Source organism: Apteryx rowi, unplaced genomic scaffold, assembly GCF_003343035.1.
Source record: "Apteryx rowi isolate R43461 unplaced genomic scaffold, aptRow1 scaffold_28, whole genome shotgun sequence".
Lineage (NCBI taxonomy): Eukaryota > Metazoa > Chordata > Aves > Apterygiformes > Apterygidae > Apteryx > Apteryx rowi.
Genome location: NW_020449196.1, coordinates 637,311 through 653,746, shown reverse-complemented (window position 1 = coordinate 653,746; position 16,436 = coordinate 637,311). Strand labels below are relative to the sequence as shown.

The window sequence follows — 16,436 nt, the reverse complement described above, 5'->3', positions numbered from 1 at the left end:
AGCCTAAGAGGAGAGCTGCGCAACCCGTAACAGAGAAGAGTGTTCTTGCCCACATAGTTTGGCTTCAACGCACAAGGTGAGAGGGAGAAATGTTGSCTACTATTCCAGTTTTTAAGCCTAGAATGAGAGCAGTGACTTCTTCATGCACCCCAGGCAAATTGCCTGGGTCTCTGGGCCTCTGTACTCACAGGTCTCTGTAGTTTCCTCAGGTTTCACTTCTGAGCTCACCAGAGTCTGATTAAGGATCCAAAGCGTAAGAAAAGTCTGCCCATACAGGGCCCACACGGTAGGGCTAGGTTAGTGCCAGGACAGCTTATACAGGCGCATTGGGTTTTACATTCTGGGCATTTCAATTCATTCACATAGACCAAAAACATCCCCTTTGCCATTCAGTTCAATTCCTTGCATGTAAGTAGATAATCACGACTGATTGCGTTTTACTAGACTAAAACGAGTACCTCCAGTTCTTTGTGTGCGGAGGGCCCTCCTCCAGTCTGAGTAAGGCRTATCTTGCTGCACTGAGTGAAAGACCCCGGATACCATCACCCCACTCCTTCTCCGCACTGTGAAGGACACACAATTTAGCCAACATATAGTTGCATTTAATTGCACACTTACAGCTATGTTAGAGAAATCATTACCTTATAATGTTATGCATACCATTTATCAGATGTATACGCATGTGTGTATCACATGTATGTATAAGTATGCATCACATGCTACGCACCACATGAGCAAAATGCAAATATCTGATGTATGACAACACCAGCTTTCTGCGTTTCATTTGTAACCAATACTCCRCTACAGATGAGGTTTCCCAAGCCTAAACACACACCAGGCCTTTCAGTACATGATTTAATAAAATAAAGTCATACAGCCACACGCCCAGCCTGACCCCAYAGGATATTAGCTATCTCAGGCAGCCTAACCAAGGATTCAGCTTTTCAAGGACCTTTCCCCCCGTCATCCCCACCAAGGACTGTCCTTTCTCAAGGACAAACCTTTGCACCAGATAAACTGGATTAAAAGGTGGCTGCCTTCAGGTGTTCTGGGCCTGAAGTAATGGTGCGTGATAGACAGCAGAAACACAGTCGCCAGCCATAGTTTCTTTCCTGYGATGTGGGAGTTTCACAGAACACCTTTAGAGGCCTAACAAAGCACGGCCCTAAGATTTCAGGGGCTTTTGTTCTGCACTGACAAAAGTACTAACAAGAAAGAGTCTCCAATTCATGTCTCTAGACAGCGCCCATTCCTTCTCTTAACATGAAGGCTAAAGATAAGTTATAAAAAATAGACCCAATCTCCTTCCTGTCCTCTTCTAGCCACTTAATACTTACCCTTGATATTCAATGTACTTGTATATCATGCCCGCAATAAGCATAGCTACCAGGGCATAATACCAAGATGAAATGAACATCAATGCCAGGCAAATACTCATGCCTAGAAATGACAGGGCCCTAAAACAAAAAAACAAGGATATTAGTGAGTAGTGGGGGAGAAAAAGTTAAGAACAAGTCAATTTTTTCTTGCTTCCCCCCCCCCCCCAAATTCTAACATCCTGTTGGGGGAACGAAACTCTCATCCCATCAAGTATCTTGGTTCTGGTCGACGATAAATATTACATTGTTGTCCCTTTGTCTAGGACACATATCCAGAAAAACAGAGCATGCCCATCACCCTCATGGAGAGGGTTCTTCCAAAACCCACCTCACAGATCACMGACTAGGCGTAGAGCGCACCAGCCACGTGCTTACCAGTGATAGTATTTAAATCGGGGCCGCCAGTTTGGAGTTCTAAGAAGTGTTTGCACTGCACATGCTAGATTAACAAAAAGGTAACACATCAAGAAAAACCTAGAGATGAGGGAGAAGGAAAAAAACACACCCTTCAGCATACCCATTTATACACTTTGGCACATATTACAATCACATGCATGACCTACAGCTAAAATTCATCTGCCTTGTCATGTGCCTACCCCCCAATTTTTTATTAGCCTGAACTATCAGTGCAAAGTAGTTGGAAAAGTATTTTAATTGGACCTAGCTAGATCTCTCTCTGCAGCATTACCCTCATCTTTCACAATGTTATGTTAAAAATAACATTTTCCCAAAGAAAATAATAATCCAGAAATAGCAAAAATAAATTTGTTCACAACATAAATCAGCTTGTTTCTGCTCTGGAGTATGTGTAAAGCCAGATGTCAGAGAATTCATAGAAATAAAAGTGGAACTTAGGTTCCAGCAATATGCTTTACTGGTTTAAGATATGGTTCCGAAAAGCAATCAGATTAGCAAGACCCAAAAGCATATCATATTTATTTTATAGCAACTGCCCCTCTTACATTGAGAGAATCGGAGCCACCATGTCAAGTGAAGCAATAAGGATTCCCAGCTCAGCAATTAACGCCGTTAACAGAAGAGCCCAGGTTGGTTCACCATTTGCTTTGCCATGGCCAAAAACCTGAACAAATAGAAATATTTCAGCTTTCGTCATTAAACATAAAGCATGCTTGCCAAGTATTTCATGACGTTATAATAACAACAACAAAAATTATGTTCAAAAAACAGCAGTAATTTGCCTACATACTTTTTCTCTAGAGCAAGGAGCCAAATAATTCTAATGGCTTTCTCTGCTTCACTGAATTAGATGTTAGATTTCTTCATAAAATTACCATATGTCTATTCAAACTCCTTTAAAATTTTTCCTAGTTTTTAATAAAAGAAAACAAAGCATTAAAATTAAAAAAAAAATCAAAATCATCTTCATTTAAGTGTTAGGCAAACTGGGAAAAATAAATCTGATTTCTAAGAATATCAAGTCAAATCGTTGGAGAGTTGCTACGCACAGAATGCCATTCTCTAACATGTACAAACCCAGAGGAAAGGAATAATGTTGTCCTTCGCTATGGCTTGCAGCAGCCGGGGGGCCCCAGTAAGGCTCTGCAAACCTGCCCCGCAGGTGGAGAAGAAGGAGCCTATCACGATGACCCACGGCGAGGGCCAGGAGAGGGTGCCCACCACCAGGTTCTTGTTCACTGCGTCACCGTACCTGCGGGAAGAACGGCAACACATTCGTGTTTCAAGGAGCATTTTGATTATCACGTTTGGTTTTCTGGGTCGGTTTGGAGATGTTATTTTCTTGAACGGGAAACACAGGAATCAGCAAACTATCTCAGTTACTCCCAGTACACAGATAGGAAGTGTCTGTAGCCTGACTTTAGCAATTTGAACCCTTTCTTTTGACTATTTATTCCAAAACTCTTGCTTTATTAACAGAGTATTATTTCCTACTTTCAGCTTGTAAGATGCAGTTCTTAAAACAAAAAAAAAAGTTCCTTGTTTGAAATACCCAACCAGTGACGTTCTCTGGATTTTTTGCTTTAAGCCTTTTTGGCATGTGGTAAACGGCCACAATCCAGTATCAGACACTCCTACAGAAGGGTGTGGGCTGCTTCTGCTTTTTTTCCAGATAGAGTTTTATTCACAAGCACTTCCCTGCTTCTCCACTGGAAAAAGACTATCGTCATGAGGGGAGATTTCAGAAAACGCACTTGTAAAATCTAGCACTTCGGAACACTGTTATTGGATTTATAGACTGAAGTGTTTGAGAATTAATAATCCGAAGGCAGAGATAACCAAATACCAATTTTATCCTGTTATGAATCTCTGGCTGGGTTTCGTAGTTTGATTTGCATGCAAGAAAATGATTACAAGTGTTATGAGGAAATAGCTCCTCCTAACGTGTACAGACACAAGTGTGGGCTAGCCACCTATCCTTTAAGATTTTCCTTTGCAATAGGTCAGGGAATATATGTTATACTGGCCCTTGACTTAGGGGACCATGGTCAGCAAGTGGTTAAAAATAAATAAATAAATAAAATAAATAAATAAAGGCAGAGTAATGCAAGCTATCTGCTAACATACCATAGGCTGAAACTATTTAAGCTATTCAGCAAAATATCATTGATATCATCAGTACTTTACAAAAATCAGTAATAAGTTTCTCAGTAGGTGATGAATCCAGAAAAGTTTGTAAACTCAATTTGTAAGAAAATAAAGAAATAAAGAAAAAATTTCTAAAGAATAATTTTGCCAAAACCCAGGAGCTAAAAAGAGGACAGAGTAAAAAAAAAAAAAAAAAGAAAACAGCAGGAAAAATAAAGAAGATTTTTGCTATATTACATGTTTCCTCTATAAAAAATAAAATCCATAGTTTATTTGGGGGGATCCCGTTTTGGGGATCTGATCTTTGAACAGAATATCCCTGGCAAAACAGGCAATGAGGTGAAATAGGTTTAAAAAAATTAAGACATAGGATTTAAAATCTGAGGGAGCCAGGCTACAAAACATTAAACCAAATAGAAGGAGATTCCCAAAACATCCTTTACCAAAAGGCACCCAGAAGCAAAAAAAAATAAAACAAAATAAAAAGATGCAAAAGAACATACCCTCCCTGCAAAAAGAAAGGAAAATGTTAAAGCAGTAAAACTTAATGGTTACTTACTTATCTCTCAGGACGACACCTTCTATGCAGGCTCCAAATAATAATACACAACTGAAGTCTTGAGTACAGAGTGTGCTAAGGAAGTAGGATTTATTTAAACAGGGCAGACGTAAATAACCACAGAAAATATTGTGAGAAGTTCAATGCATGCCTCTGCCCTATGACATTTGCACAGCAGCATCTCTTATAAATACTTGATAAAGTTGCCGAGTAAATTAATGTCTCAGTGCTCATGCATACCTTTTAATATTAAAAATGATAAACAGTTACTGTTCTAAGATGCAATTTTTTAAAAAGCTAATTTTAAAAAGTAGGATAAAGGAGATAACTTTAAAGGAAATAATCTTACATGTAAACAGCAATTTAATCTGCTATTAAGATAAAACAAAAATTCATATTAAAATATCCGTCCCCTTCTCCTTCATCCAAAGATGTTTTGAATGGATAGCAAACCACGTCATCCAGATCATCAGTAGGTCTTTGAATATGGCTTTGTTATTAAGCTGGACTACTTCCGCATTGGGCAATACAAAATATTTCAGGTCTTTTGGTCTGTCATTCCAGTAAGTTTTTGACCTTGTGATTTAAGTTTACATGGATGTATCAATCCTAAACTCTACCTTCTGTCTCTAAAATGTAATTGTAAAATACAAGGAGTAATAAAAGGGGAAACACTGATGGCTTCTAAAAATTATGGTGTGAACTTTCCACTGGGTGGCGTGTTAATATCTAGGTATAAAGTTAACCAGCAAGAAAAAAATTTTGAACTGAAAAAAATTGTTTGTAGCAGAGGGCTGGAGGTGATGTCTGAAACTGTTTTAATATCTATAACGTTCAGGGGAAACACAGAGTATTCGGTACAGGGCCAGTTCCAGAAGCAGCACCTGGAAAAGGCTGTGCTCCTAAGGAGCTGGGGCAAGCGAGCCAGGAGCCCAAGTTACAGCTTGGCAAGGTTTGGCAAAAATCACGGCTTAAAACAGCAGAAGTTCCAGGACAGGCACCATCTCGGCCAGCCACCCTTCAGGTGGAACTTTTTCAGTAGCTCTTACAAAGAGATCCCAAAGCCCTTGCCTATATTAATTGCCTCCCCACTTTTTTTTAAATTTCCGACCTCAATAAACTGTAGTTTAGGGCATCAAGAGCTTGATGAAGTCCAAAGACCAAAGCAGGATAGAAGAGAGAAAAAGGGCAGCCTTTCCTAAGCAAAGCTCCCATGGACCTACGGCCTCAAGGGTTTAATCACACGTGAAACCTGGCATCCACAGCTGGGACAGAGGTTGTTCCTGCGAACACACACTCGGCACCTAGAAACTGGGTATCACGAACACCCTCATACTCTGCAAATTCAGCACTCCAGTCTCAGGGCAAACAGGCTGGGAACAAATCTTTCACAGCTACGGTGAATACCTGGAACCTGCTCCTGAGCACAGTGTTTGTAAAACTTCCACGCACGCTAGCCGGGGATGCGTCTAAGAACCATGAAGTAACATTAAATCAGATGTGTTTAAAACAAAACAAAACAAAAACACAACACCCCACCACACCCACACAAAACACACACAAACAACAAAACCCCACACCCTACACTGGTGAAATCCAAGGAGCGCTTAGGGAACATCCAGACGGCTATACTAAATTAGTCTAACTCTGGTTTTTCTTACTTTAAGACGTTCAAGAAAGCACATACTGCTTGATGTCACTCAACTAAAAGGCCTATTTGTTTAAGAAACGGAAATTTATGATCTCCACATTTCAGACATTCCCTCATCTTAATGGTCCACTACATCCTAAAAAAACAAAACAAAAAACCCCACTACTTTTACTCGACCAGTCTGAGAAGCCATAGACCAGCGTGTAGCAAAGAAAAGCAACTGAAATGCAAAAGAACAGAACAAAACAAGGCAACAATTCAGATGCTTTCAGCTCAACCACTGTCTCCATTTGCACTGACAATTTCGTCAGCTGAAAGCAGTTCCATGGATTGGATACACAGTCACTCATCTGAGACACGATGTGCTAGGACTCTGCTAATTTTAAAAGGATACAGACTAGTGATGTGGTGACAATGGCAAGAATTGTTCCAATGGGAATGGATTTCTGTGCATCTTTGAGGTCCCCTGATCTGTTTGAACCAGCCATGATGCCTGAAAATACATTTTGGATGTAAGATCAAAGGAGCAAAGAAAGCTCAGAGACCCAAGATGCCCTTTTTTGCCCAATATTCTCACCGGTCACAGAAGGGAAGAAGATGCCAACCAGCACCATGAACGAAGTAGCTATATCTGAAAGCACGTACAAATGAAGATTGTTCTTCTGACCTGCTGCATCAACGGATGGGTGATGTGCTTTCTCCAGTATCTCTCCTTTCTCCAAATAATTGCTCCATAAGTTGTCTTAAGGTTATTAACACACCACAGAAAAGAAAAGCATGTTTCAGTTCAAACCTGTTCTCATAATGGGACTATGACTGAAGATTACAAATGCAATTCAGTGATCAACACAAACTAGACATATACAAGTTACATGAAAGAAAATTTCTACTTCATGTTTTCAAGAGAATCTGTAACAAAAATAGTAAACTTGTATGAATAGCCTACAGGAGGTTAAGCATATTTACCTTTTATGCTTTAATATTACCAAAGGTAACATTCTTTTAATTTCACACTTATTTTAACCCCAAGAAATACATTAACCATTTCTAATGAACCACCATACCCACACGTAGTGATTTGGAGAACCCAAAGTAGCAATACTGACCAGATTTGTGGATAAAAACTAATCTGTTTTTAGACAGTCAAAGAATTAGAGAATTATATGGTTGGCATATGAATATATTCTTTGAAATTTCACAAATAAACGCTGAGTCCGTTTTAGAAGCCAGACTAATGGCTCCTGTGAAAATGGGAACTTTAAACACTCAGCACCTGCACACAGCAACTGCCAATGAACACGTTTCAATGATATTAGATTCAGGAACAAGCAAAGGAGGAGACATTTTTATACACATGCTCTTATCCTTCAGGACATAGACTATGACTCTCCAGTTCAGACAGGTTAATAGAGCTCTGAAAAGTGATATCAACTTTGTCATGTATTGCTCAATTATAATTGACTTTCTACTGAAATTATGAGATATACAAGGCGAATTTAATCAATTTTACAACACACAAGTATGTATCAGGAGGTAAATGCCATCTACTCTTTTAAGGATTATAACACTTGGTTTTCCTCATTAAAGAAAATTTTCTTCACTGTAATTACATTCATTTAGTCCCTCTTTTACCAACCAGCATGGAACAGTTCAACCCACTTCAACTACTCTGCATGTCTCCTCTTTTAAGGCGAGGTAATTTTCTATCATACCTTTTAAAATGCCACTAGCAGCTCCTGGAATCCCTGCTATCTCTGACACATTGTTGAGTAGGAAATATTCATCACAGTTGGTGGTTAAGTTTGTATTGAGGCAGAACAGCTTCCAAAGCTTAGATGCAACAGTAATGTTATCCTTAACTATAGTTTTGGCACAAACATCAAACTGATCTCTTGACAAAGTCCTGTTGCCCAGCATGCAAATCCTGGAAGGGAAACATAAAGAACACCTAAATAGTTACTGCTATTAGGTGGCACCTGGAAATGAAATCCCCCCCTCCCCATCGTCCTCCCTTTATATCATTTTAACTTCAAGTGGCTCTAGCCTGCTCCATCAATTCTCAGCTTCAGGCAGATGCTAGTAGTAGAACAAGGACTGTATAACTCCTTCCTCTAAAAGTCAGAAGTATAAAAGCCACTTTTCCAACAATTTTGGGAGAGGTATAAAAAAGCAAAATCAGTATAGTTTAATGAATTGAGTATCAATGATTATGCAACATTTTTGCTTTCATTTAAACAGAACTATTAGAAGGGAGGAGAATCAAATATTAACAACATTCCAATGATTAAAAAGTGTTAAGTTTCTCTCGATATATTTATTTAGAATAGTGTTACCCCAGTTTCTGTATAGCAGCACTTAATCTTCAGAATTAGGAACATACATTTCAACCAAAACAAACAAGGTTCTTGTCAGAAGACACAGTGCATCATTGCTAAGCCTGTCTGTAGTTCTATAATCGGGTAAAATCCTCCTCTGCCTGTGAGTGTCACCAAACCACAAATATGTTTTATTCCAAGACTGAAGATTTTTAATCCACACTCTACAAGTATGGTTGCCCGAGACATGGCGCTACAACACAACTGCTCACTGTCACTAAGGAGTTCATTCACCTGCTCTTTCCAATCTCTTCCCATCCTCCACTCTCAGTTCTGCATTCCCTCACTTCCTTTGAGCCAGCCCCGGYACTCGGACACCAGATCTAACTTCAAGCGTCAGAAAACTTCTCCAGGAAAAAAAAATATAAAAATTTTATATATATAAAAATATAATTATTTTCTGTCATTTTAATGGGTTTAAAAAAATTGATTCACAGGTCTCATCAAGCATTAAAGCCAAGAAAATGGCAGGGACAGGGCTTTCTGCAGGGTTCACAGGCCTGTAAACTGTAGCTTCAGCCTAGCCTTCCCCTCTAGAATTAAAAATCAGTACTGTATCTGCTTTCTGCAGCAAAAGAAAGAGGAATACAGCCTAAAGAAAGATAGGGAGAAACATTCAAGAACAATCTAAGAGATAACAAGGGCAAGGTAGAGACACTTATTTTCACTACTGTAAATCTGCCATTGTTGTAAAACATTATAATTGTTGGACCCTAAATATCTAAAGTGAGCACTTGAGGGCTGTGACTACTTAGTTATTCTTACAGCGTCTTGAGATGTGAGTAGTTACACAGGCTCGACTACCCTATTTCCATTCATCACTTGTCAACAGGATCAGGAAACACTGCTTGCATTTCTGTTAAAACACATGCTTCTATATTATTTCTACTCCAGCTTGGCGTTTAATACACTGTATTCCACATTTAACTCTTGCTGTGTCAAGAGACACATGTTGTGTTCAGAGCAAAGCGACTCATGCCGCAGCCTCGTTTGCGTTCAGACCAGAAGCAAGTTTTGCCGGGGCTTTGGCAAGGCCCCGCGCATCGCGCCTCCCACGCTCCTGAGAGCCCCCGTTTCTCAGCAAGCAGCTGCACCGCACTGCCGCAGTTTCCAACCACGAAGGCAGCACACCATGTCTGACCGGCCTGGGGAAGCAGAGCGGCCACACTGCTTCCTGCTGAGAGCACTGCAGTAAATAACCCAGCAAAGATCTAGCTAAACGTGAACTGAACAGCCCTGGCCTAAGACAGGGGATTGTCCTTGTGGGAAGCAGAGAAATGTCAGCCTCCATCAACCTGGTATCCTCACCAGGAGGCTTCCTCTCACCAACACAGTTAAAGAATGTAACAGCGTGTTTATTTTAGCCGAAGAACTTCTATTCCATGGGCTCTGCATACAGAAAACTATATACAGCAACACTGAACCCCTCTATAGTCTCCCATTAGGCAAAGTTATACATACCCCCATGCAGAAAGATTACTCACGGAAATTCAGGTGGATCAAAGATGGACTTGATAGCTCCAGCATAAATGGACAGTATGGATATTACTACGCAGGCCAAGAAGAGGGAAGCAAATTTGTTAACGTATTTCACGCCTACAAAAACCACTACTGCCATTAAGAGGAGGAATACAGTTCCATACACCCTCATATTGTTTAGCATAGCACTGGAGGCATCATGGGCACCAGAAGGATGAAAAATGGCTGCTTGTGGCACAATATATGTCTGAAAGAAGAAGAAAGCAAGCTGAAGGAACACAGCAACAGAACTCTGTCTAAATTACTGTAATGATCTTTTTTTATACCAGAAATCTAAGCCACTTTCCAATTTGCTACATGCTCTTCACCAGAAATCTGCAGTTTATAGAAAAAAGTCTGGGATAAAAGAATCACAGAACAGTGGGGGTTGGAAGGGACCTCTGGAGATCATCTGGTCCAACCCCAAAGGGCCATTCTATTTCAACAGCACAACTGAGCCAGCTTTACCAATTATGAGCACGTTTCTTTGATTAAGTCATACTTCCATATAGATTTTCAAGGAAGCTTCCATTCTGGATACCCACAAAGCGTGCGACTTTTAGAGGGCAGCACTGGGCACCAAGAATGTGTAGACCTGGTCTCCACCTTTGAATACATATATGACTATGAGACAAGAATTCTGCAGTACTTTTCATATGTTAGTTCTCTTAAAAGCAGTACTACTACAGTACTACTCACCAATAAAATCTCAATGGCACCGAGGATATACATCGCTCCTGCAAATGTTGTTCCCAAATAAAAGCACAGCCCTACAGCTCCACCAAACTCTGGGCCTAATGACCTCGATATCATGAAATAGGAGCCACCAGCTAGGAAACAAGAAAAGTGGAAGTAAAATAGTCATTTCTTAATGTCATAAATTTTAAAATACTCACAGCAAGTATACAACAAAATTATACATTGTGCATCTGCTTTTTTAGGGCTTCAATTAAAATATCTTTTTGTTAGCAGAGCGGTACCTAAAAGCCAAATAAATGAATCTTTAGCTTAAGTGATATTAACCAGAGATAAAATATGAATCCAGGCTTTGTATCCTGGCTTAAGCAAATTTCCGAGGAATAAAGCCATGTTAATAGCTTATAGCAACTATTTTTCCACAAATGAAAAGTTCGTTAATTACATTTACCTGGAACAACACCATTCGTTGCAATGGCACTCATTGATATGGTTGTCAGCATAGTCTGGGGTAAACAAGGAAAAGGAAATAATTGTGTCAACATTTTTTAAAATGTAACTTATTTCTTGTTAGAGCAAAGCTGCCAGTATTTCTACTTATTCTGCCTTGACAGATCATCTTCTGGAAAGAAAACAACAGTAACAGGAACGTAATCATTAAGCTGTTGAAACTTTTGCCTGAGAGACAATTGCTGCTTTATCAGGTCAAATAACAGGTCTCTGCAGACAAGCGTGATAACGAGTGCAGGTGTCACTGTCTGCAGAGCTGAAATTCCAACTACGGGCAGCCCAGCAGGCAGCGATGACCTGGGACGGGCTCAGAAAACAGCTGTTTGCTGAGCAAACACCATTTTTAAGACTATATCTACACTAGTTATAGTTTGCCAGTTTCAAATTACTACCATAAAAAAAATCTTATGCTTACAGGCATAGCAGAACCATCTAGCATAAATCTGGTCTTTGGTTATGCACGCGTGTAAAGTGCAGCCTCTCCCAATTTTCTGAGAGTCTCACAAAGGTTACATCACGTGCATTGCTTTGACTATGTACTCACACAGCAGCAGCATAACAAGACGATCAGGAAGGACTGAAGAACTCCTGCCATTCCCACCATCCAAGTCAGCCGAAGGAAGAGAATAACCCCAAAGATATTCTGCATGCATGGTAAATACACCCCCATCAGGGTGCCCATGCTGGGTGACTGAAAAAATAAAATAAAATAAAAATACAGCAGCATTAACAGAGTAAGGCAGATCCTACCCTATTCCCCAGAGTTTACAAATTAGTTTCATGCAAAATATACTTTCGTAATGTTATAAATACAAAAGATTTGGAAGCCATCTGGAGTAACGTATAGTGCATTTCTCCCATTTTGTGCAGAACTAACGATCCTACCTTATTTATGTTCACATAATGTTAGCATCAGACTGTGAACTACTTTTGACAGTTTCTGAGAAAATACAAGTTAGTTAAAGTGCCATGGGAACTGCACATTACCAACATTCAATATAATATCTTAGAATTCTCCCTTGCCCGAAGAGTTATTGTCAGATCCCAATGACGATATTGAAGTGCCATTGATAAGGGTTTCATTTCAAGGAACATAGTAGCATTCCCTGTATTGGCACACTCAGCACCGGCAGCAACTCAGAGTGCCAAATTTCACTGGTTTTCTGCCAAGACATTTCACAGCTTCTGTTGTCTGAGGTTTTCTTTTGCATTTATACAGAATGCTGAAACATAGGGGGAACAGACAGTGCAATTTGTCAAAGGCTCATTCCTTTTCACACTTCTTTCCATAAATAAATCTGAATTCTAAAACATATTCCAGACAGACAGCATTTAAGGAAGCCCGTGAACAATCACCTAAGCAGCAAGATCATTTAAGGCAGGTGACAAGACTTGTTCAAGAGATGACTCCACACAGCATTAACTAAATGCAAAATTAAATAGGCAACACACACCATTACAGACTAATTAGCCATCAAATCAAAAGCAGTGGTATTTTAAGACAAGCATATTACTCTTAAACTGATAAAATGGCTGACAAAAACTTTGTTCTGGCCTTATCTTCTCTAAGGAAAAAGGTAGAGAAGCGAAGGTAAGGCAAGAGTACGTTTCTTTACACAAAGCAGAATCCTAGAAAATCAGATCATTATAATTTCAACAGGTCAAAACAAGCACCTTAAGAACTTAGTGCTTCAACTTTCAATCATACATTTAAATGCAAAATTTCTTCACCCGCATTAGCAACTTGCCTCGCCTTAGCTGAAAGAGAACTACATCTAAGGACATGAGCTGAACAGTTCTTGGTTAGAAACGCTGGGCAACTGCTGACTGGATTTTTTTTTAATGTCAATTTTGAACTCCTTGTGTGACTAAAGCTAATTCAGATCATCTGCACTTTCCCACAAAAACACTGCAACTTGCGTAAGCTTCCTGAAGCCAAAGGGGCAACAGAAGCACTTGCTGACAGTTTGCAGCGGGCCTGGCTTAGCAGAATGAGGCCAGACAACTGCGTTACGAGTTACTCGGCTGCTCCAATGCCAGTGTACAAACCCCCCTAAAACTTCACCTACCATTTTTATAAAAATTACTGTCCTGTAGAATTATCATGATCAGTATCTCCTGCTTTGACAAGATTATGTATGAAGAAGAAAGAAGAAATATCTTCTAATACTAACTGAAATATCACTTGGTGCATCAGTACCCTGATGAGAACAAGGTAAGGATTTGGAAATGAATTGTCCCAACGCGGCAGGGGAAGAGGATCCTCTCAGGATGTTCTTCACCGTTTGCCTACCTCCTCAAGGAGGAGAGGCTTAGATATTTTTGATTCGGGCATCTTCTTCTGATTCAGCTTGGGTCTTCAACTGCATAAACATTAACAGCTGAGAAAAGGCTAAATAAGGGTGCCAGGCACCGGGCAGCAGAAGGTGCCTCGTATAAGGGCTTCCTGTTGTCACATTAACGTATTTGTAGCCTCATTTCATAAAGAGGCATTCTATGTAATTTTATCGTCTATCTGTCAGTCGCCCCCCTCACAGCATCTCTGAACCCAGCAGCCAGCATCAGCTGAATTCACAGATGTGTAGATGTCTCTGAGGCAAAGGTCTCCCTAAGAGCTGGTCAGAACCGGCCCTGGGAGAAGGAGGGAGCCCAGCCTATTGCTCCTGCGTGGCGGAAGCGGGTGGAACGGTTGTTGCACACACTGTTGACAGCACCCCGACCACTACAAAAACAGGTAGGTTATAGGCCCGCCCATTACAGGTCTCCCAATACCTAGTTCCTCTGCACAAGGATTCATCTTAGCTTAGTTCTTTCTCATCTTCTGCTCTCATCTTCGGCAGCTTTGCTCTATCGTTCGGCCCCTTCTCCCCCTCCCTCTGAAGTAGTCTCTTAGGTGCATCAAGTTACAAGCTGACTTCAGCCGCAGCTATGAGACAACTGCAGAGCAGAACAGCCTAGGAGAGGCGTAAAGTGTCTGCTAGTGGACACAACCCAAGCCACAGTACTGCTAAGGGCACCGCAGGCGTAAAAGTTTGCTCTGCATTTTCTTACCCTGTGGAATAAAAAAATACTGCCAATAAAGAAATGATGCACGAATACTACTTGCACCAGCTTGTTCACAGAAATATTTAATACCAGCGATTTGCAACGACTTGACCCTTCTTGAAAGCATCTTATAATTAGCAGATTCCACTGCAGTAAGCGATGCTAAACCAGTGCTCTGGTCTCACCAGAATGCAGTCTCAAATACGGGAGGTATTGTGTCCAGTCTCAACAGCTACCAAACGAAAAAATTTAAACAATCCATGTTGCACAAAGGAAATAAAATACAAATACATTTTGATGAACACTGTTATAGATCAACTGACAAGGGACAGAAAATCTCTACAACAGTCTCAATTTCAATGATGCAGATGACGTTTCCGCATGTGTGGCACTCACTTTTATCAGCTGCAGATGCATAATTGATACAAATATTGATTTGACTCTGAAGGACACTGTTTCCTTTGTGCCAGTGTGATGGGTTATCAAAGCACTTGGCCGCAGGGCTCAGGGAAATGGATCGGTATTGACAGCTCTTGGGGCTGGGCTGGAGCAGGAGGACAGACGGCAGCACAGAAATGAAGTGCCTTATTAAAGATACATGAACTAAAATAGTTAATCTAATTTCCGTCATGAGGTGGGGATATTTTTATAGCACCGTGACTATTAAATGCTGTAATACAATACAGTATTTGCAAAACATAGGAAGCAACCTAAATCTCTACCTTATTACATGGAGTAGAGTTAATTTTATCTGATGCATATGTAACACAGCATGCTACTATCAAAAATATTTAACAGGAATGTTGAAAAAGGGCAATACACTTACACTGAACTGTTTTGCACTAAAATTGTCCTGATCTTTATTTTAACCTTTCACAAACTGTGCAACAATTATTCTAAGAGATGGGGAAGGGAATAGTCATGTAATGCATTTTCCGGAGCTTGCAAAAATTTCCAAGTCTCTTTTGGCCTCGTGAATTTAAAATGAAAGTATAGACAACAATGATCTCTACAAGCTAAAGCACCTCATTCTCTACTAATTTAAGCTTAAAATTTGGAAGAATGATCTCATTTTTTCCCCCATACCTACCCTTCACAGATTTGAACACTTCATATGCACACAATTGCCTTTTTTGTTTTTTTTTTTAATAGATATGATCTTTTTAAGGTCTAGGTCTCAAAGGGGAATTCACCAGGAGATCTGTGTTCCCTCCTCAGACAGATGATTATATATTCACTTACTGAAAGGATTGTTTTCTTCAATTAATTTTGGATATCAAGCCTAGAGTCAGCTTATCCTTCCTTACTCCAGTTTTTGTCTATAAGATGTCAAGTCAAGTAACTGATGTATTAGGACAAGTAGCTTACTTTTTGTCATGCCACCTGGGTATGTATTTGCTGAGTGCACCTGGTATAAGGCTCAGCAATGAGTCTGTTAACAATGCTGGCACTAAAAAACAGAACATGCCGTTGTGCCAGGGGCCGATACTCATGCTTCTGTGCTAATGCTCGAATGGTCAGGATAAGGCATCAGCAGTGCATCAATTTATACTTCAAAGATGATAAAAACATGTTTTGAGTTCTTAAAATCTGTAGAAGAATCACATTTGTACAGGGGCTGAATGTTTTCAATCCATGTCATTGTACAGCTTCTGTTCATGAATTTTCTCCATTTTTACTGATGTTATAATTATCAGCCAAATTAATATTTGACTTTCTTGTATTCTACAAGCTGTTTAGAAACTTCATAGTGCTTATGTCAGGAGGGGGAGAAGGAATTCAGACTACAGCTACGATATTACAACTGATGTAATTATCTCAGAGACAGACGTGCTAGGCAAAGACTCACTACAGGAACTGCAGTGCTTACACAGAAAATACTGAGACATCACAGGATGGTATTGGCACTTCTGGAATGGTTATTCAATCCATGCTGTAAAAACATCTGAGAAGCCTCCAAACACACATTAGAGACGCGTATTAAAACATAATTCACAACAACCCACATATTGAGCCCAAGGTGTATTTGGCCATAGCAGCATAGCTTTAAAGAGGACAGTGGAAAATTGGTCCGTTTTACAGCAATATCTTTCCAAGCTACATGAATGTTAACACATATCATACCTAGATACAGTAAT

General features: G+C 40.0%; 1 protein-coding gene across 7 annotated transcripts in view; it reads right to left on the bottom strand.

Moving 5' to 3' along the window:
• SLC12A4 (solute carrier family 12 member 4) overlaps window positions 1-16,436 on the bottom strand; it is a 48,146-nt gene that overhangs the window by 10,694 nt on the left and 21,016 nt on the right. For all 7 annotated transcript variants that reach the window (XR_003253991.1, XR_003253992.1, XM_026068786.1 and 4 more), the window contains exons 4-16: window positions 11,798-11,944; window positions 11,195-11,249; window positions 10,747-10,877; window positions 10,014-10,255; window positions 7,867-8,078; window positions 6,732-6,896; window positions 6,549-6,647; window positions 4,504-4,561; window positions 2,874-3,048; window positions 2,342-2,460; window positions 1,755-1,853; window positions 1,338-1,457; window positions 459-563 (exon numbers count right to left, since the gene is read on the bottom strand). Coding sequence is in view for 5 of the 7 variants with exons in the window: in XM_026068786.1 (XP_025924571.1) it covers window positions 459-563; window positions 1,338-1,457; window positions 1,755-1,853; window positions 2,342-2,460; window positions 2,874-3,048; window positions 4,504-4,561; window positions 6,549-6,647; window positions 6,732-6,896; window positions 7,867-8,078; window positions 10,014-10,255; window positions 10,747-10,877; window positions 11,195-11,249; window positions 11,798-11,944 (1,727 nt within the window). In the remaining 2 variants the exon portion in view is untranslated. The remainder of the gene's footprint in view (window positions 1-458; window positions 564-1,337; window positions 1,458-1,754; window positions 1,854-2,341; window positions 2,461-2,873; window positions 3,049-4,503; window positions 4,562-6,548; window positions 6,648-6,731; window positions 6,897-7,866; window positions 8,079-10,013; window positions 10,256-10,746; window positions 10,878-11,194; window positions 11,250-11,797; window positions 11,945-16,436) is intronic.